We start from the raw sequence: 22,923 nt of genomic DNA on the forward strand, positions 1-22,923 counted from the left end.
CAGATGAAGAACTGCCAGTCCTTTCAGACACAAATCCAACAGAGAGCAAACAACAGCTGTAAGTCAGAGAGCATATTTGTCTAAACAATGAAAAACTGCTTTAAAGCACAATTTCTTCTAGTTTGCCCAAACTCTTTTATTATTACTACTTTATTTATCCAAAGAGAGATATGACAATTTGCATGACGACCTGAAAGAAATATGATACGCTGAAAACGTCCATTTCAAAATACAATATCATGTACATGTAAGTGTCATTACATTTACAGTGCAACCGTTCAGTCATCTTCAACATCTCGCACTTAAGTTCCAAGTTTGGGATTTTGGAAAACAAACAAACAAAAAAAAACCAACCAAGCAACAAACCCCAGACCATCCTTTCTGGTATAGGGCCAAAGCTGGGAAGAGTAAGTAAACAATCATTAACAGCAACCTCTGTCAATCGGAAACAGGCCTCTGCCAGATCTCCAACAACAATATTTGTCATACTCTGTAGCATTCTTGGACAAAAGAGATACCTGACAAACGACTGATTATCTGGCTATGCCAGAACAAACAAGGTGGTGCTGGGTCACCCTCCTGAGTATTTATTCAACAGTTAACGAAGACAGTGGCAAGAGGTGGAGCTAAGGGAGGTGAGAGAAGTACGGCTGCTGAGTGGAGGGTAGAGAGAATGGTCTGAGCTCTAAGAATACCAGGGCTCCCAAGGGAGGACAACTAGAAACTTTTTCTTCTTTTAGTTTTTAAACAATTTGAGAAAGAAAGCTGTGCCTGCTTCTCAGCAGAAAAAAGACCTAAATACAGCTCTGAACTCTTGTTTTCAGGTTAAGAATCACAACAGATCAGCTGGAGGAACATGAGATTTTGTTAACAACCAAAATCTCAACTTGTGATGACACGCTGGAATGAGAGCTGTCATTGCAGCTCAAAGCCAGAAGCTAATGGAGAGCTAAGCAGCATTCAGAGCAGTCCTTCGGCACGCTGAAGAACAACTAAAAATTGCAACCTTGGAAATGCCTAATCTTTGTCGAGTTGTTAAACAGGCACAGAAACTCACCGTTCTGAATGAGGGTCTGCGACCGCGTGAACCTCCCATGGACAGCTGTCATGTGCAGCGGGCTCTTCCCATCCTTACTCTAACAGAAACAAAACATAAAAACGACCGTTTAGCATGTAAAGTGGTGGTAACAATTTGAAGTCTCTCAGCTCAACATCCTACAGCTATTCTTCAGATAACACCTCCACTGGCTTCAGAAGTCTGTCGGACTGGTTCTGTACATGATGGTAAATGCAGAAGATATAAGCATACAAGTAAACCAGTTCCTCAGCAATGAGTCGGAAATGGGCTGGAGTGGAGCCTGTCCTTGCAGCCTGGCCGTACACAAAACCTGCCAGAAACCTACAGATATATGACATATTACTCTTGAATATTATTTTTAAGTAACATTTCTTATTCAGTCATTGTTTTCCCTAATCCTTGCAACAAGGGGAATAAAGAAAAGCAAAGGAATCATAAAGCCAGGCAAAGGCAGCCTCTGAGAATTTTAATAATTATATCCTGTTTATCAATCTTCATTTTACAGACACATCCCAGAATAAAAGCCACTATATTAAAAAGTTTTGGTTAATAAATTTCCACACAATCAAAACCAGGATGTCTACAAAAGACAATTAGAAAACAGCAGTGACAGTAGAAATCAATGTTTTGGGTTCTAGAGAAAGAAACTGAGATTGGGGAAGCCGAGAAGCTGAGAAAATAGTGAGGAAAGGGTACCAGCCTCACTACTCATATCACTTTGTGTTTATTGGCATGGGGTTTTGCATTCATTGACAAGCACAATCTCTAATTTCATTTTAATAATAGTGAGTTTAAATAGTGCACTGACTATTCACTAATCTCAAGGGATTTGCCCGAGGTGTTAAATGCTAGAAGACCAGTTTTACAGATGAGAAACTGAAACATACGGAGTTTAAAGTAAAGCAGTCAAAATCTTATATGAACTCAGAGATCTCAAGTCTTCTGGTACCTATACCAGCACCCTCGGTTAGATGGCAGCAAGTCCGTTTCAGCTTCATCAAAACGTATCAATTGTATCTCAAGAGCATTCCCATATCCTAAACAGAATTGGACTTTGTAAACTCAGGCTCTAAAATAGGTAAACAATCAACCTTCAGTTCTCACTTCCCCTGGAGTCGAAAGGAACTTTGTAGAATCAGGTTTAATTACATTCAGATTGTAGCGGGATAGAAAACACCAGAAAGGAATAGTCCCTTGACTTACCACCAGTCCCTGACACAACATTTTGACAGAGCTGCTGGGACTCTGTTTTAGTAGCAGTTCATGCTTTGAGGAGAGTGGCTAGCCTAGACTTTAAAGCTGTCAATATATTTATCAGGGCGCCAAGAGCCCCTCTGCTGGGAAGTAATCTCACCCAAACAGTTTAATGATCAACATTCTCAGCATCACTCTACTTTCATCAAGGATTTAAAGCCATACTGTACTCGTTATTATAGTTTCAGTCTCCTGAGGTATGCAAATAGGATAAAGTAAAACTGAAGAGCAGCAATGCGAGTTTTACCTGAATGTTAACATCTGCTCCATTATTCACTAGCAGTTCAAGACACAATGCTCCGTGAGTGGAGGCAGCAGCAAAATGCAAGGGAGTGAATCCATTATTATTAGGCTGATTTACATTAGCACCATAGTCAATCAGCTCATTAACAACAGAATCCTGACCATTGTAGCAGGCAATGTGAAGTGCAGTATTTCCATAGATATTCATTTCATCAATCTAAAATGAGACAAGGAGACACAGTGAAAGTTACAGACATTGGCTTACCATTTTACATAATGCATCACGTACTGCAAATGGAAATAGCTGGAGGCTTGAACTGTCATAGGGCATATTTCTCACCAGCAAATTTCATTGACAAAAATACACTCCCAGAGAGCTTAATTTGGAATGCTTTACCTTTACTGTTATTAACTTTTTATCCTACTGGCAATTTCTAAAAGCCAGTATGAAACTTAAAGCTGACAGCAGGACTACGTAACAATGATGAAGGTGACAAAAGTCCTAACAAGCTGGAAAGCTTTTACATATAAGTGGGAAAGTAGGATAAATAAAAAGCTCACTATCTTTACTACAAAAAAAAAAAATTAAAATACCGACTACTGAATTTTTGTGAACAGAATCAGGCTTAAGAGCTTTTTCAAAAAATTTATCTTGGGAAGGGAGTGAAAGTGTCTGAGTGCAGGGAAGGTGAAACTGTACAGCCATTTACACTTCAATAAGAAACCACTTTCAGTAGCTCAGTGTTATAAAGATGTAATTAAGATTATGTTACTTCCTGATGAACAGCTTAGTATCCAAGTGCTGTTCCGTAAAAAAGAACAAGTCAGATTATACAAAAGACTTGGAGATGACATGAATACCCCTCCACGAAATACAAGCATCTCAAGATCATATCCTCAGTGATGGAGAATGTGGAAGTTTGCTGAAAGGTAGTTATTAGCATAGCACTGCTAATAATAGGAAACACCTATACCCCTTCAACTTCACAGTCAACAGCCTGTGAACATGGACTTCTGACATTTTTTTGGCAGGTCAAGTCAGCTGAAAATGCAATGGCAAATGCAATGGCTTTATTTGACACCTCTCATTAACCAGTGCAGGCTCTTCTGGTCATCTCACTGATGCTTTGAACCACTGAGTTGACACTATTACGCTGAGAGAAGCCTGCGCCCTGAAAAAACTTCTTTTCCAGAGTGAAAACAATCTTTTTCCTTCCCTCTGTCAGCTACAGAGGAAATACAGGTCCCTAAACTTAAACAGCCTGAACTGCTGTCTAGTAAAGTACACAGTGAGTACACGTTGAGAACTACCACTCATCACATCAAAGGGAATGCTAAGCCAAGGGAAACTTCACTATTCCATCTTCCTCTGCAGGAACAGCATGTATTTTGTGATTTCTTCAGCAAGGTGGCCTGGAACTTACTGTCCATATCAGACATTTTTTACTCCTGTTTCCATGTTTTTACTCCATGTTTCCTGGCTCTTGAACCAATAAACCACATGAAGCACAAGGCGGTTCAGAAAACGTGAACTACTTTCTTGAGAAGCTCTGCCAATGTCTGTAGCAGCATCCATAAGAAAGAATATATATCCCCGCATGGAGAAACATGGAAGCCACGAAGAGCACATTACTACGTACCTCTACCCCCAGGTTAAGGAGGTGTTTCACAATGTTAATCTGCCCATTGGATGCAGCTGCATGAAGTGGGGTGTAACCCTTCTTGTCTTTACAAGTCACTTCTGCACCATGATTAATCAGTAAGGCAACAACTTCCAGGTGACCTTCAAAAGATGAAAGATAGTAATCAATGAGTACACCATCCTACAGCATTAGCATCTCCCAAATTACTGCTTTCTTGCTAATGCACTGCCCCTTTCACTGCTGTTTTACAGTGCTCCCACAGTTTTACAGGGGATAAAAAGGCATTTTCGTAAGTGTTCTTAATCCTAGCTCCAGGCCTTGTCAAGAAATCCATGCATTAACCTTCACCAGATGTGTCAAATTTCTCTTTATTGAATTAGTTTTCCAGTCATTAAAAGAACAAAACCACGCCTCTTTCCCATCTATTTCTCGAAAAATAACAGTTTGTGTTTCATTCTCCCTGTTACAGAAAGAACAGTGAGCACAGGAGCATGACAATACAAGCCTCCCAGAACAGCATCCTGTTGATGTCATCTGCAAGCACAACTGCTAACACTTGTTGGTTTTTGTTAGCAATAAAAAATAACTTTAATAAACGATAAAATGAAGGTATCCTCTTTTCTAGCACCATTGAGGACACAGAAAACTAAATTTCAAGTTAGTGCAGAATTTGATCCAAAGCCTACCAATACAAACACCAGACTTTCTACTGAATTCATGATCTTTGGACCAGGTTTTTGACTCTCCGAAACTCTATCATTAATGCAAAACTGTGTAAAAAATCCTGAATACAGGTCTAAAAATGTTTAAATCTGAATCCATAGTCTATACCCACATACTTAGTCTGCAAGCTAAACCAATTGCAACAGCCTCGATAGTCACACAGATTGAGAGCTGACCACCAGATCGATGGGACATCTGTCTTCAGGTGTGAAATGCCTACCCCTGAGAATCAGGATCTCCCTACAGAATACTGGGGAAAAGCTGAGCATCTGAGAACGCAATTTATAACCTACCTGTACCTTCAGTTTCCTCCTCTGCCTGAAGGTCTCAAACCATCTGGCCTGTCTTCCCAGAGAGTGCCCTAACTACCGAAATTAAATCCAGGCTAACTGAGGAATAGTCCTTATGGCTTCATCTTGAAACAGAGCTGTCTTTCTCAGAATTAAAAATTTATTATGTCAAGCACCATATAAAGTGGTTCACCATCTGAGTTGTAGAGCTCTTTCATGACAGAGGCAGCTCTGGTCATGTGCAAGACCTAGGAAACTTTATGGACAAAAACCACAGTGCCCAAAGATATTTAAGCACTCAAGAAAACATGTGAGGGTTTACAGGATAACATGCTCAGGTCTCATTATCTAAATTCTGTCCAAATTATACTACAGACTCCTAAATCTCATTGCTAATTTAGGCCTTAAACGTTATCTAAATATTTTGAAAAGTACATCACGAATTTCTGAAAAGAACTAAGAGCAAGAGAGATGTGGAATTGCACCACACAATGTAAAAGCCTTTCACCTCTACAGAGTGGAGTTCAAAGCTCACTAGCTCAAAAGCCAAATCACATTCGTTGGCAAGAGTCTTTCCATCTGTCTGTGTATATCAAAAAACCACACAATATGCTTTTCTCACAGTTTGAAATCTCCTATTATCTCATTTACAAAAGTGCCAGGATTACAATCAAGATTTTGACAGGTCAGATGAAAGAGTTCCTGGCGAAGGGCACACAACACCTCACAAATTATAATCTGGATTATACTGCTTGGCCAACAAAAGCTTTTGAACAAGTGTGACCACTATCACAGGCAATCTTGTTCTAGTATTTTTAAATTATAATGCCCCACTATAGGAAATTTTCCTTTAACTTCAAAGGAACAATAAGGTCAATCGATTTAATCAAGCAGTATTTGGTAACACCACTGATGTTCTGAATAGACAAATTGGTTGCTCTTGTCCACTCTGGGACAAAAGACGACAATTTGCTCCTAACAGGAAGAAAGCCTATGAAGCACTTCGTAACAATATCATAACTTAGCTACTTATAAACACAGATAAACAGCAAAATTTATGATCATATCCATCTGCATTTTATGGAAAGTAGTTTTTAGCAAAAACTGAAACAAATATAACCTGCATTTTTTCAAGCCCAAATATATTTCAGGCTGGAATTACAGTCAGGATAAAAAGACCAAAATGAAAAAAGCAACAGAAAAAGCCCACAATTAACTGTGTTAAAAGGAAACCATAGCCAAGTTCTCACCAGATGCAAAATCATAAATGGACAGTCCGTATGCATATCAGCTGAACCCTTCCCTCTTCAAGGTAAATACAATGCTCGCTTTGCATGGCCAGGTCTGCTCTTGTCCATTTTAAAACACGCTGTAGGTTTGTGAATAGAAAATTAAAAAGGAGGAGCAACAGCCCAAGCCTTACCCATGTAGGCTGCCCAGTGAAGAGCTCTTCTGTCCTTTTTGTCAAAAGCATTGATGTTTGCTCCCTTGGCTAAGAGCAAGTTCACCATCTAGAAGTAACAACAGTAGGTAAACCAACCCTGTAGATCACACACTCAGCAGTTCACAACAAATCATTCTAGCAATAAAGTTGAGATCACAAAAATCCTGCTTTTGAATGATGAACTTGTGAATGACACAAATACTGTTCAAAGCTGTGTGCGTTAATGACATGGACCTGTGATGGCCACAAGTAACCAGGACAAGAAGTCCCAATGGGGGCTGAGAGCATGCATGGTGCTGCTACGTCAGTGTGCTTCACATTCAGCTTGGCAAACAACCTGGAAGAGAAGCAGGCCTGGAAGAGAAGCATTGCTCTTAGTTTTTACTGTTAAGACCAATTTAAGGGGTTTTCTTGTGGATTGGGACGAGATTCCTCCAGACCATGAGGTAACACTCTTAAAAACCACTTGATCATTCAACAAGGAGTATCTACTTCTTGCCAGGCCGCGGCGATTTTTACGTTCCCACGGCAAAGTGGACATGTACAGGGCTGCTTCGCATACGACACTGGCCTTTCGGACAGCGTGACTAAAAGGTGGAAAGCTGCTTGCCCCATTGCCACTCATCCAACATTAAACGTAAGAAAAATCAGGGGAAAAATGAAAGGAAACTGAATGGAAAACATATTCGACAACTGTCTTTTTCAGCAAAACAGGCTGCCCAGGGAGGTGGTTGAGTCCCCATCCCTGGATGTGTTTAAGAATAGGCTGGATGATCTACTTGAGGATATGGTTTAAAGGGGATTAGGGATGGTTGGACTCGATGATCTCTATGGTCTTTTCCAACCTAGAAATCTATGAATCTATGAACATTCCAAAACAGTAAATTACAGAGCTGGATGGTTGTCTTCCTCTCATACACTGCTTTGCCACAGAGATGAGCTAATGCCAGCATATAGTCAGTTAACATTTCTGATATGATCCATCTGAAAGCTCAGGAGCTTCACATTGCAACAGCTAGACTCAAGCATTACTATCCCTTTCCTACAGTGCAGTATTTTAAAGGCCAAACACCATTATCGTTTTATGGGAACTACCATTCCTCTTCCTTCTTTCAATTACAATACAGCTGATCAACTTCTGTTGACAGAAGCCAAATGTTGTTCCAGTCTAAGTGTTTTTATTTCACATCTTGATCTTCAGGTGTGGAATGGGCAAACGAGGATCCTTGCACCCGGATCTAAAGATGCTAGCAAAACCCTTTACACAGGGGCTTTATTTACAGAAGCATGCTTTTTTTCAAACAGAAACAGTAATTAGACTAGAAAGGTTTGCTTGTATAAGATAAGTAGAGAAACCAGAAGCAGATTTTCTAGTAGACTAATTAGAAAAGCAGACCAACTGGATCTCACAGAACCGAACATTTCTTCAGTGTGAAATGAATCCACCAGTTTTCCTGTCTTTCCATTCTGCCACTCTTATTTTCACAGGCAGTCAAGCTCAAAAGCGCCAAGGACACACTCGAGCTGCCAGAGGTGGTCACACAGCTCTCCAGGTCTGCAGGCACACCTCACTTACATGTCGGCTCTGCGCAGGTACTTCCCAGCCACTGTGCCATTTCTGCATGTAGGAAACCTGTCACACAGTTTGGAAAGCAGCTGAACGATAGGAATCGTGGGGGTTAGGCACATTGGACTCAGTCTAGACCCAGCCACAGCAAGTCAGCTTTTTGAAATGGGAAAAGAAATAACACACCAATGATCAAGTACGCTCTTAAAGACCTCACCTCAATGTGGCCATTCAGAGCTGCATGGTGCAATGCCGTCCGCCCGCCTCGGTCAGAGACATTGACGCTGCTCAGCATGGGGATGATGACCTCCGCACACTTCACTGCCTTGTTTGCAGCCGCCACATGCAGCGGTGTCTGCCAGTTCTTGTCCCGGGCATTGACATCAGCCGAGTGCTTAATCAATACCTGCACTGCTTCCTGCAACGGCAACACAGTCATATCCATAACCAAGCAGTTCAAATAAATACATGGCCCACCTTCTCGATAGCTTGATCACGGCAGGGCAGTTGGAACTAGATGATCTTTAAGGTTGGTTCCAACCCAAACCATTCTATGATTCTATATTACCTATGCATATCAGACATAGCCAAGAAGAGGGAAAGAGAACAACATTTATGAAAGCAACCTCTCAGGCTAGTGAAATGGTATTGTTGATTCAAATGCCAGAGTACACCTTTGTTGTCATTTGGAGCAGCATCCTCACAATCACAATTTCCCAGTTTGATTTCAGGATGTACAAAGCTGCCTATGCAGAGAGCCCAATCTGTTCAGTACCTTCAGTACCTCAGTCACCATAACTGTGCTCTCATTGAAGAAATGAACATACTTATTTCAGCTGTTACCGAAACTACAAAATGAAATGCACATCATTTTGGGCAGTAAAATCACAGCAAACTGCTGTAAGTTTTATTTATAAACAGGAAAAAGGAGAAAATAAAACAGAAGAAGTGAAAACAAAATTTTAGCTTTGCAAAAATATGAGAATCACAGGCAGGGTTGATGCATTCCCTCCCTCCCCAAGGGCTAAGTGTAGGCCAAGGGTCTTCACTGCAACATCCATTCTGTCAGCCTGAGACCAAACAACATCTTTTAAGGTTAATTTTGTTGGTTAAAAGTGAATATTTCCCAGTGACAAAATGTACTGTTCTCTCTTGAGAGACTGTCTCACTGGAGAACTCACAATCAGCTCTTCTCTGCTTCTACTCATGCATCTGCCATTATGCAAGTCAGATGGAAAAACAAGTCTCTCTCAAAATTACACTTTGTTTCTTCTTCCTTTTTTCCCCACAAACAAACAAAACACAAAGGAACCACTGGGACACAGTAGCATTTAAGTAGCCTTGTCTGCTAATTACAATCCACAGCTGGTAAGTGGGAGAGCCCTAGTCCTACATAGTACCTTATTCTTTTTCCATAAACTGAAAAGTTTTCTGGTAACCCTAGCCAAAATTTTATTAATGAATAACAAACACATCCAGTGCATTTAAATAGCACTTTTGTGCCTAGAATGGCCCAGAAGAGCGCCCGCAGTCGGTATCAACAGTACATCCATTACTAGGAGTTTTAGGTTTTTCCTCAACCAATTTCAGCAATTTCATTTTCTCCAGCCACCTCACAAACTGTCCTCGAACAGATTTGTTCAGTTAGGGACATCGTGTCTCTTACAGCACTAGTAATGATATATCACTGTTGATGTCTCAAGAAGATTTTGGGTTTTTAATTACAGGCCTGCTATTTTAAAAGTCATTAAAATGTAATTCACTGGAGATCTACTCAGCTGGGACGTGAAGTCAGCAGGAAAATTCATGCACTTTGACTCTTAATGAAGGAAAGAAAAAGTTGAAGAAGAATTTTTAGAAGCAAATAGTAAGGACTGAAAAGTCTAAGCTAAAAATATTTGTAGAGTTCTTAAAAAAACATTCACACATTTTTGTTTACATCTGCACATGTGCTGCTCTGTCAGATTTGGGATCAAAATATTAAAATCCTTATGGAGAAGTTTTAATTTTATGGTTTTCGAGAGTACAAGCTATCCCTTTTTATTAACATAATTTCCACATGTGCACACAGTCCACAGCCATGGTGTAAGCCTCTGTGTTCAGCATCTGTAGCTACCCCAAATTATCAGAGTGAAAGCTCTTTACTTTTTCAAACCTTATAAAGCCGATACATCCATTAACAATCTTGCACAGACATACCTGCGGGTTGTTGATTTGTAAATAAACATTTAAATCCCTAAAGCTCGCTTGAAAAATCATTAAGACTTAAGTAAAAATGGTTCGTGCTTTTAATCAAGCTACAAAAGGGTGCAAGCAGACAGCTTCTGAATCCTGGGAAAGCTTCACAGGAAAAGATTGATAGTAAAACTTAAAACTTGTAGGCGATCATTCTAGAAGCAACTGTGCTCACAGGAACTTCAAAAACTACACCGAGTCTTACTAGTCAATTTCTGGACCACGAATTCATCTCTTACTATCACTGTGAACTATGAATTCACCTACGGCTATCTACTACTATCACTATCCGCTTTGTCCTATTATGTTGAAGCTGCACATTTGTTAGCTTGTGTAATAAAGTAAAAGCAGCACTGAAAGAGCCTCAAAACGCTGAATCTCGTTTCAAAATTATTACCAAAAGTAGCAATTATCTTATAAATAACAAAGAAAAAAGTAGAAGAAAGCTATGTGTCTTTATAAAATACATCTTTATATATGTCTTTATAAAAGACCTAAAATATAAAATATATGTCTTTATAAAATAGCAGACGATGAAAAGGCACCAAAGGCTGGTGCCCTCCTCTGCTGCCTCACCATTGCACCTGGGTACTCACTGTGAGGTACCAGAACTGCCGGCCCAACGGAAGATAGATTCTCATTGTGCAATTCGCCTTCAGCTGACAAAGAGTTAAAGATGGGACACAAACCCACAGAAAGGCATGTATTTTCTGTTAGGCCCGTCGCTGACAATAAAAATCATGTACTCTTGATATATCCAAAAAAAAGAAACCAAGCATACTGCAATTCCTGCACCAGAAAGACTGTGGCTGGTTTTTAAGGTTTAAGTTTGACCTTTGTTTTCCAACATGGCTTTTTGTATTTTGGCTCATTACAGCATTCATACTCTATCAGATATTCCTTTCAGAGGGTTTCAGCGGATGCCAGCAGCTGGGAAGCTCAGCCAGCAGCCAAACAATGCCCGAGTTCAGAAGCGAGCCCAGGATTCCTGCCTCCAGGCTTGGCAAGTACTGGGACTGCTACGGAGGTGCTTCGAGCCCATCAGTCTCTGGAAGACAGCCACCCTCCGTCTCTTCTACAACCCCTCCCCTTGTCCCCAGCAGCCAATTCGGTCTGCAGTCGGGCTCACTGTTAACTAAGCATTAGGAGGATAAAAGTATACACGGAGGTCCAAAATGGAAAGCCAAGAATAATGGTGTGGTTGAAAACACACTCATGCCTGAGCTGCATTCCTGATAGTTATTGCTGTTCCTTTTTGAGATAGCAACAGAAGAAGTACAACATGATGCCAAAAGATTTCTAGTTGTCAAGCAGAAGAAATATGGGCTAACCCTCCGTTATGCATGAATCAAATGCATTAACAGAAAACCTAATGGATGCCTTGAAATGCACTTAACCAAAACAAACTGTGTGGTAATACATGTTGGATCACATACTCATTCACTCCCTTCTGGCACACGCACAGCGTGCACACATCCATATGGATTTATTTCTCTTTATTTCACCACTTGAAGATGATGTGGCTACTGTAGACCACTGCAGACTCTATCCCACTTCAGTCCTGGTCACTCACTCCAACTGATGGTTGCTCAATATGACTTGCTATGGTAAAGTAAAGCATTCCACAAGGTAAAAATCAACCACATTAAGGCTCAAAAGCAGCTATAACTAACTCGTAAAAGTTGGCCTCCAGCTGCAATGCTAAAGGCCCTGCACACAGCAAATGCTTTCCCTGTCTGCATCACCGTACTACCTACTATGGCTCTCAACAGTTTGCTTTTTGCCCAGGATGTAGTTTACGTGCGAAAGCAGGGTAATCAAATCTTACTCACTTCACTTCTTGAAGCAACTGCCCGATGGAGAGGAGTCAGCCACATATTGTCCTTGGCATTAACACGAGCGCCTGCAAGCAAACAGCAGAGGTTACATCCATGCCTTGGGTGCCACACTGAAACCTTGCCCAACTGTTTCCTAGTAACAAGAGATGAGCCATATGCGGTACTCTCAGCGCTCCCCACGACTCTCCTGACACCTTGCTCACCTTGGAAATGCATTTCCAGGTCCCAGATAGATAGGATGAAGAATGATTTGGAAAGAAAGGAACTGGATAGGTCAGACTATTATCAGGAATAGCTTTGTTTACAGGACACAAAAGCAGCAAGATTTGCTATAAGGGATTACATATGTAGGTATGTATGTATATACATATATGTTTATGTAAATGCATTTTTTTAGATCAACTGATACAGCTGGGGGGAAAAAAAGCAACCCTTTGTGCAGAGCACTGCTGCTGTCTGCAGACATAATGAAGGGAACAAGCCTGAACAACTGCCTCTTGTTTCCAGCTCCATCAGGCAGACCACTGAAAGACGTAATTGCTTCTCTGCTTCGCAAACCTTGCTGGGAACAAGAAAACAGGACAGGGAAATGCTCAGGTCGAGGACGAAAATGGACATTTAGTACCTCAGCTTCTGTGGGTGTTATTCGGCAAACATCAGAAGAGGGATGAAGGAGACTATCTGTGTCTTCTGTGTGGTTCAGCACTACAGCTGCACAAGAGGATGGGTTTGGGGTGGCTTGCCAGAATAAAGGATAAAGGAAGAATATTTAACAACTACAGCGGTGCTGGCTGACTGCAGAGCAGAAAAAAAAATAAGGAACCTGTACGTTTGTGTGATAAAACAGATTTGTTTGAAAGAAATATTAAAGCTATTCACTGATGTGATGCCCCAGAAAGGAAATCTAGTGAAAAGGACTAGAGAGACTAATTTTAAAAAGGGCTCAACCTGAAAATGCTGTACCTCAGGTCTGCAGTTAGCAGTACTAGTCTGAGAAGACAAGTACATGCAGAAAAATTTTAGAGAAACACAAGCGCCAGGCACATAGCCTGGATAAGCCTCCGAACTTCATGAACAAAGGGATTCTTAAGCTTCATTTTGCACCACAACTTCAGCGCATACAAAAGCCTGTAATTAATAAATCACACTCTCTGAATCAGAAGTACTTTCCGTGAGCCTTTTCTCAGGAGTATTAAGGTGCTCGCCTCTGAATCACAGTGGTTACTGGTTCTAGATAATCAAAGAAACAAGTTCTTTCATATTTCCACAAGCTGGGATATAATTTTTTGGCCGCAAGAAAAAGAAAGCCACTTTCATAACTACTGCAAGAGTTAGAAGCAATCTTCCGAACTCACCTCAGAACCTGGTACCTAGTGGTACAACCTGCCCCATGGAAAAACATCCTTTAGACAAGACAACAGTTTCAAAGAGTTTTCTAATGAATCTGTCTAACCTAAGCAAGGAAGCTGTCAGCTTCTTTTGTCTTCATGAGAAGTCTATTATGGTTAACACATGTATCCTGCCCTTTGCCTGCACTGCCCAAGGCTCTAAAGACACATAAGGCAACAACCTCCTCCACCATTAGGAATCTGACAGACAGGACTCCTCCAAGGCACCTTACCTTATACTGATTTGGCCTGGTAGGGGTCTTGGGGATGCAGACTGCCTAGATGAATTCCTAACGATTGCCAACAAATACCTCTTTTCAGGTTTAGAAATTTATTTTGTGTTTGCCTTGGTTTTTTTGCTTTATGTTCTCAACTAAGGTTTCTTCTGGTTTATTTCTACCCATTCACTAACTCCTACAAGCAGATGGTTGCAAATCAGAAAGGCTTATGTGTGGAGTAGCAAAGTGTGACAAACATATCATTCCTCAGTATTCAGCAACTCCAGTGGCATTGGTGAAAATGAGAAGTGTCTCCGTCAGTAGCTATTCATGCCTTGCACTGATCCACTTACCCTGTGAGAAACTGGAACAGTTGCCAAGAAAACAGCTGAAGAAAATAATAAAAGCAAAACAATACCAGTATAAATAAAATAATACTCAGCATGCTATCAGTCTTTTCTTCCTCAGCTGTTCTCATCCCTTTACCTCTTGGTGCTTTGGGGCTCTTTATGTGACAAAGTGAAATTGCTCTTACAAATCTAATTCAATGCATCAGCTGAATACATTAGCTGTTTCTGAATACATTAGTGATTTCTGCTTTTAAAGAGCTGCACAATTCAGCTGTTGCCTGCTAGAGGAGCCACTGTTGTCCGTTCACTGAGGTGCACATTTTCTGAAGAGACATTTCAATATGTTTCCCTCCATATCGCCCATTTCCTTCACCAAAACTCAGCTTTTAGATTCCCAGCAGTTCCTTGCAGGCAATGGTTAATGACAATGAAAAAAACTTGACCAGCACTGATGCACTCCTTCAGGGACAGAAAATACCTGCCATTTTAAAGGAGATCAAGCGGAGGCACCCAGGGAGCAACGCTCATGTTTTCAAAGGTGACCTTTACACTTCATGAACTTGAGCGTCCATCCTGTGACAGCCCGGGGGACAGCTCTTTGAAAGCACTGAATAACACAGAAATCCAACTCTAAGTGCTCTACAACATGCTAAGGCACTTAAAATGAGCTGTGTCCAAAAATCAGCAGCTTAAATTCTCAAGTCCATCCCACAACACTTCCTTAAAGTCACCCAGAAACTCAGTGTCCCTCTCTTCACTCTAGACCAAGTACCTTAACCATGCTTCAATGCACTTCCTACAACACTCTGTGAATTAATCTGTATGTTTATAAGGACAAAGACAACTGGTAACACACTCAAAGTGGTGTAAATGGTGTCCTTCAGAGTACCATCTTCCTCAAAAAGATAAGCTGCTTTAAAGATTTCTCTTAATATCCTTCCAGGTGGCCACAGCACCCACCCACTCCATAAAATACCCACTTTAAAAAAAAACCCTCTCCAGAGAAAATCCTTTTTTCAGCCCCATCCTCTGCACGCTGCCCTCGGGAGAGGGCTGAAGGGAAGGCTTGGCTGTGGGATTTGCTCTGTGAGCTTGAAGCAGACAGCAGAACATATAATGTTACAGAAAAAATCAACAGAGAGGAAACTTTCTGTAATCCACTCTTCTTTAATATGGCTAGTTTGTAATCTTTGCCATCTTTCACTCTCAAATTTTTCTGCCAAAAGAGGAAATAAATCTGAAATTGCCTCTGTTCTTTTGGGATCCGAAATAAACAACCCAATGCTGGCTTTCAGGAATAAAGTTAACATCTCTTTATTCTAACCAAAGTACAATTTTCCATCCAGCACATCTGCCAAATCCACAGGTCTCTAATAAATCTAGATTCTGTAGTCTAAATATCTGAAATTAGAGATGGTCAACAGAGGAAGGAAACTCTACTCCTTGACCTATTAATGACATTATTAACGTGCACCTTTTCAACTCCTGCTATGATATGAGACTCGGCGGTAGACACACAAAAAATATAAGGAACGTCCTCCCATCTACCTCCCACCCCACCCTCAGACACACAATACAAAGCAAAGATCAGCACGAATAAAATGTAACAACAGAGCAGCACCACCCAATAGATGGAATTGGGACTCACAACATGAGAGCAACACAACACCGCGCTAGAGGTGAACACAGGAACCAAACACCTACATGGCAGAACCAGGAGGTTCGGCAGGATCTCCTCGGAGGCAAGTCCGAGTCACTTGCTAGGGAGAGAAACAGTCTGGAGATCTCACCAGGTGAGAGCATACAGGTCCTGGGTCACTCATGAAGGAGAGAGGAGATAGTCCTGGGACATCCTCCAAACTTTCATCCAAAGGGGATTCTCCTATTCCCGAAGCACGGGAGACTCAAAGCCATGGGAAAGGTGGAAAGAAGGCTGCCCCTCCAACCCGCCCATTCTTTAGCCTGCCATAAAAGAGGAAGCCCTGAATGTGTGTTCAGGTTACATGGCGCCTTCCCCCGCTGCCTACGCAACAGGGATGGCCCAGAACCTGCTGCGCATGTGACAACCTCGCTTCCAAATCCACGTGGCAGAGCTTACCAGGAACCTTTTCAAAGCATGCTGGGGTTTGTCCTTTCCCTCAGCCACTGTGCAATTTATGAAGGACGGATGTCAATATTGCATGCACACCTCCAGTGCATAAACTTCTTGCCAAGAAGGCTCAGAGCCTTCCGAAACAGTAAGGCATGGTAATATTGCCAAGACCGCAAGCTCCTTGGTGGGAAACAATGGGTGAAAGACTGAGCTCAAACATGATGCCGCCAGACACCAGCTCAAAGCCTAGGACAGGAAGAGGCACCAGCACAAATGAGAATGGAGCTCGTATTTGCCCAGACAGTTGCTCTTGTGCATCCATGACTGCGTCATCATACCGAGCTTCATTTATGTGAGATGGTTACCTGGTCCTTCTTCTCCTTGACAGAAAGGAGGTGAAGAAGTGCTCAAAGATCCCTGCTTTCATGTAGCCTGGAAAAACAAAACCACCTAGCACATTTCCCCAGTTTGAACCATATGATTATGGATCAGACCTTCGAGCTGGTGTAAATCTACCCAGCTCTGACATTTAATGAGTCCAGTTGAGAGATCTGGCACTCTCTCTCTCCTGTATCAATTCCAAACAGACTCCATTGCCGTGGCTATCTATAAAGCCATTTCTGGTCTGTCTCCAACCACCTGGGCAGAAGTTTTATTCATTAGACACTACATTGATTTGTGTTGCCACCAGTTCATAGGCCACAAATCTCAGAATGTGCATATTTCATTTAATTTCTCTCCTGAGCCTTGTACAAAATGCAATGGGTTTCTACTCCTCCTAGCTTCTACTCACACAGAGAATATTATTGTTTGATGTCAACAGCAAGCATTTTTGTGCTTTCTCTCTGTGAAAACACCATCTCATTTTATGTCAGACAACAAAGTTTTTCTGCTTATGTAACTAAATTTTATTATCAGATTAATCTTTTATGATACGCTTTTACTAATATGGTTTACTGAATGAAGAGGCGAAGCAAAGGGAAGATGCTGCTGTCGTCTTTGGAACCTAGTTCACAGAGAGATCACAATAACAAAGAGGTGTTTATAATATCTCATAAATCTGCTCCTCCAACCTCATAAACCTCCAAACCTGCTCTTGGATACAAGTACTGATGCTCATCACAAGTAATGACACTTCAGAGATTAAAGGACTAGGAATAGGTAGAATATGCAATACAAGATTAATTTTGACTCATGCTGAGCTAGTTGGGAAAGATCCACACAGTTCCTGCAGACTGAACACAGTCCCATTGACACAAAGTCCAATTTTTACAATCCCACACTAAGTTTTTCACACTCACTTGGATATATAAAAAAACCCCAAGATATATCACCTGCATTTTCTGCTGTTGACCAGACAAACCCTATAGCTCATAGATAACGTTTTGGCACTCAGGTGATGGAACCAAGTGTCCCAGAAGAACACTAGGAAGTCTCCTTCCCTCATTAGGAGTGTGATAGAAAACAAGAATGTTCACCAGGCTATTTTCTGATGCTATTGGGATTCAGGGGAGAAATGGGCAGAATAGCTTCACCTTTCTCTTTGTGTGGATACTGCCTCTGCTGTTACTTGCAAAACTTGAAAAAAGACATTGATCCTGAAATCTTCTCAAACGACAATGGAACAACGGTATGTGACAAACAGCACACACTGCAGGAACACACACACCCATAAGTTTATTAACACTTACCTCCCAGTGAAGAAAATAATATATATTTTCTAAGCTTGTAACAACTGCAATCAGCTCTATGAAACTCAGAAATAGGCACTGCCCAAAGCTCACTCCTATATGATTTGCTGGGCATTCCTTGTAGCTTTAAAATTAGCTAATTTACCAGTTAATAACAGTGAGGGATACTACCTTACCTGACAAAATGAGAAGCTCAATGATGTCCGCATCTCCCAGGAATGACGCAACGTGAAGAGGAGTTCGTTTCTCAGCATCCTACAAAATCATAGATTTTCCAGTTATAAAACACGGTCCATAACTGCAAGTGTTAGTGTTAAAGAGCAATCGATTTGTACATTGTGTTTATTTTTCTATGTGTATCTCTGTTTATAACTAGAAATGCAATCTCAACCAGTGAAGGAACAAAATTCAAGGTCTGAACACACTTCCTTCCAATAATCCTCAACTTTTTTACCACTTGGTTCCACCAGACCTTGCAGAGACACTGTCTTTACTCTGATATCCTTTTTACAGGTAGATCAAATCAAATCTAAATCGAGGACAGACATCATCCTTGGGTCACTTTCAGAAACATTTTCCACTCTAACTATTGAAGCCACATAGTTCAGATGTTTCTGGACATCAGACTTTATAATGCAGTTTGCATCAACAATATAACACCAGACTCTTCAGAAGGGTACCTCTGGAGAATGGTTTGGAATCACACACAAGGACAAGACACAATCCTCCTAGTCTACAAAGGTTCTTGTACACCGTTTAGCCTGGTTGTCTACAGCAGCCCAACATGGGCTTGTACACCTTGATCGACCTTTAAACACAAATAAATAAAATATTACCTGTCAGGTCTGTGTCTTTAAACTTAGAAAAATTGCTAAAAATCATATATACAGCTTCTGAAATACATCTGCTTTTATTTGATTTCTGTAGTTTTCAGCCTTAGGGAGTCACATTTTCAAGATTTCCTTTTCTAACTTCGAGGTGTAAATACAGTGTTTACCATATTCTTCTACCTTTCTTTTATTGCTTTATTCAGATGATTCCAGAACATGGGCCTTTAAAAGAAACTGCTGAACACTGTAATATGGGGAAAAAAAAAAATCACAAGAACTGCTAATACTGCTAAACATGCTATTCGACCTCTGTTTCCTGTCATAAATGTATTTCATTTTGGTTTCTTAACCACTAAGAAAAAAAAAGTTCTAAGAGACTTATCCATCAAACTTATCAAATTACAACCTACCAGCATTAAATACTGTAAGCTAGGAAAAGATTCAACACTTCCTGCAAATGATACCGACACAGAAACCCTACTCCTATTTACATTCTCTCCCTGAAACATATTTCTGAGCCTGTCAAGTAAAATATCACTTTTAACATGCCTAAGAGGTCATCAGCTGCAAGCTATTTTGGACTATCTTTCAAAAGTATGTATAAACGCGGACAAATCAGTGCAGCAGGACCATTTGCCATGTGAATGCTGAAAATTGCTTTCCAGCACTGCGAGGCACAGAGCCACTGGTCACCAGAATAAGTTATGTTTGATTTTTATTTTTGTATGTTTTTTGAAACATACGTGATGTATGTAGTCCTCAAATTCTGCTGCAGTGGGTTTTGATCTTACATGTTACATTGGGCATGCACATAAAACAGTCAAAACAGATTATGTGACACTCTGGTCGACACAGGTCAGAGGGAAAGATCTTACAGAACTTCACCGCCTCACATGGTAGGCAAATTAGAACAACATTAAGCAGTGCCTGTTCAGCAGTGCCCACTCAGGACCCAAAATCACAAACTGTATTCTCTCATATGCTCAGTTCCTAAAACTTAACCCACCACCGACCAGCTGTTACAGGCTACATGAGTGCCTACGACACCTTCCATAAGTATTGCTTCATACTACCTATCCTAAGGCTACCTGTTGCAAAAAGTATGCTAAGACCAATTGAACATTTGCACAAAAATAGAATTGGTTTATCTTTTTTTTAGCTTGTTCATTTTAACGCACAAATCTCTCTTTGGCGTAGTGCAGTAGTAGTAGTAGCTGCAGTCACCTCTGTAAACCAGAGATCAATGCAGAAGTTTTAAGTATGTATAAATGAGGGAAGTTCATGTTGCCTGAAGTCCACCAGTTGCTCTTGGTGCTGGCTTGTCTCCAGATTGGATTTAAGGCATCCATTTGATCTATCACATCTAAGTGACTTGGAATCTTCCAACCTGAGAGACTCTTTTGCTGTGTCACCTGGTAAGAGCACCTGGCTGGAGTCCCTCTCCTATGAAGACAGGCTGAGAGAGTTGGGGCTGTTCAGCCCGGAGAAGAGAAGACTCCAGGGTGATCTTATTGTAGCCTTCCAGTACCTAAAGGGGGCCTACAGGAAAGCTGGAGAGAGACTTTTTACAAGGGCATGTAGTGATAAGACAAGAGGCAATGGCTTTAAACTGAAAGAGGGGAGATTTAGATAAGATATAAGAAAAATGTTTTTCACTCTGAGGGTGGTGAGGCGCTGGAACAGGTTGCCCAGAGAAGTTGCAAATGCCCCATCCCTGGAAGTGTTCAAGGCCAGGTTGGATGAGGCTTTGGGCAACCTGGTGTAGTGGAGGGTGTCCCTGCCCGTGGCAGGGGGTTTGGAACTAGATGACCTTTGAGGTCCCTTCCAACCCTGACCATTCTATGATTCTATGATTTGTAAAAGCTGTCGTACCTGTCAACAATAAATTTTGCAGCAGCTTCTTGCAGCACAGCTGAGTTTGGCAACAGAACAGAGTAGTTCGAAGTTGAATACTAATGATACAAGACCATGCAATTTTCCATATCAAGGAACCAAGGCTACTCAATGCTTACTGGTTATAAGAAATACTTTATACTGAACTGTAAATCTGATGGAAATTATAATGGAGGGAGGAAAGGACACGAAACAGAAAAGTAGAATTTTTATCCTCCTGTAACAGGAATAACTCTCTGTGAGTATTCTCAGCTTTCACTTTCTAAAAATCAGTGCAAAATCCTATCAAACTAAGTGATAGGAGAATCAAGTGAGAATCAAGTCTTTCAAAAAAAGATGTGTTTAGTCACACAACTGAATTTAAGCTTAATTTCTCCAAGAGCAAAAAACCCTAAAATTTCTCAATTTATCACAACCAGCTACAAACCAGAGTTCACCCTCACATGAACTAGCAGATGACAAAACCTGATGTGTGGTATAGAAAATTAAAAACACACAGAAAAGCCCTATGGGCAACGTTTTCAGGAGTTTGGCAAGGAAGAAGTCCGCACTCAAGAGCTGCAGCTGAGCACGCAGCTGAGCAACTCAATGGAGGAACATCCTCAAGTTCCTGTTTACTCTCTACACAAGGCTGACACAGAAACCGAGGAAGTGGGGCACCTGCCTGTCTGTCCAGCTGCCCTCCTTGCCTCCTCCTCAAAGCCGTGTGCCACTTCAGCCAGAGTTACATGGCTCACCAGCTTTGCGCCTGGCCCATGCACTAACGGCAATTCAGCTATAGATGTCCGTGTCGCATGACGGTAGGAAAAGGAGTACATGTAAATCGGTAATGACCTCAAGACTGAAGGCTACAAACAGAGAGTGGGGAATAAAAAGAAAATTTGTCATTTCAGGGAAAGGTCTGGCAGTACCCCAAACCTGAACATACGTTATCCAGGCAAGGAAAGGAGGTGGGGGAAAGAAATGATAACAGGAATACAAATAGCATTAAGACAAATAATCAGACCTGCTTCAAGTGCAGTTCTCAGAGGAACAAAAGGTCAGTAAGAGACAGGGGATAAGCTAAACAATGGCTAGAAAATCAGGCTGAGATAAGACAAACACTCTCTCCCCAACACTGAATTAGTGACTTATATTGGTTCATGGAAAAGATGATGTTGCATCTTAACATTATCTGCATTTTTTTTTAAAAAAAAAGGTACAGATAAAGGAAATGAAGAGTTTAACAAACAGGCAATTAAGGACAGAAGGCCTCAGCAAGAAAAACACTCAACACATGCTTAAACTGTTCAAGTGATCACAGTGACACTGATAAGACCCTTCACTGGCTTAAAGTTAGGCTAGTCCTTAAGTGCTTTATTGGATCAGAGCCCCAGAGTACACGAAGATTAGTAGAACAGTGGCTCAGATGAATCATATCAGCACACATAAAATATTCAGGCACATAAAGAAAAAGGCCAGTTTCTCCTCAACACAGCCTACATCTCAAAGGAGACAAAGGTTGTGCACTTTTATATCACCTGCAGCTGTTCAGATCAGAAGATATTTGGCACAGAGTTACTTGTTATTAAAATATAAATGCAACTGCTACAGAAAATGTCTGTATTCTCTTTTTGTCACCAAACAGCCTGAGCAGCCAACAGGAGTAGTTCAGCACAGAAGGAGTTAATGCACCACAGAAATCAAGTTAATGAGGTTTCATAGGTAAGAAGTGTTTGGATTCTCACCACCTTCAAGCAGACAGCGATCCACCTGGGTGGCAGAATAAACAACTATATTAGAGGCACATGAACAGCTACAACTTCCATTGATACAAGTCTAACCAAAACAACAGAAACAAAGGTCCTGCTCACTCCATCAACTGTTGTTACACCTGAGTACACCTTACTTAAATAGCACAAAGTAGCTGGGACCATTAAAAAACTAAAGCATTCAGATACAATTTGGCTTCAGGAAAATTAAAATATTGGGAACTGGTTAGGAACTACTGAAGAGGTTAAAAGCAAATGAGCAGCTACGTCTTGGGCTGTTTTACAACTGTTCAGAGCCAAAGGCTGATGCTGTACAAAGAAAATCTCTGCCGCTTCAGGATTTCCTCCCTCTCACAGATTCTTTTATTAAAGCCTGTAATTCACAAAGCAAATCA

The 22,923-nt window shown here is 41.1% G+C and overlaps 1 protein-coding gene across 1 annotated transcript in view; it reads right to left on the minus strand.

The window, feature by feature from the left end:
- Nucleotides 1-22,923, minus strand: part of ANKRD44 (ankyrin repeat domain 44) — a 75,955-nt gene that overhangs the window by 47,293 nt on the left and 5,739 nt on the right. The window contains exons 3-9 of the mRNA XM_086615565.1: nucleotides 18,231-18,309; nucleotides 12,310-12,380; nucleotides 8,460-8,660; nucleotides 6,655-6,742; nucleotides 4,216-4,358; nucleotides 2,580-2,792; nucleotides 1,058-1,136 (exon numbers count right to left, since the gene is read on the minus strand). Coding sequence (XP_086471691.1) covers nucleotides 1,058-1,136; nucleotides 2,580-2,792; nucleotides 4,216-4,358; nucleotides 6,655-6,742; nucleotides 8,460-8,660; nucleotides 12,310-12,380; nucleotides 18,231-18,309 — 874 coding nt within the window. The remainder of the gene's footprint in view (nucleotides 1-1,057; nucleotides 1,137-2,579; nucleotides 2,793-4,215; nucleotides 4,359-6,654; nucleotides 6,743-8,459; nucleotides 8,661-12,309; nucleotides 12,381-18,230; nucleotides 18,310-22,923) is intronic.

The sequence above is a fragment of the Tauraco erythrolophus genome, chromosome 8 (assembly GCF_009769465.1).
Source record: "Tauraco erythrolophus isolate bTauEry1 chromosome 8, bTauEry1.pri, whole genome shotgun sequence".
Classification (NCBI taxonomy): domain Eukaryota; kingdom Metazoa; phylum Chordata; class Aves; order Musophagiformes; family Musophagidae; genus Tauraco; species Tauraco erythrolophus.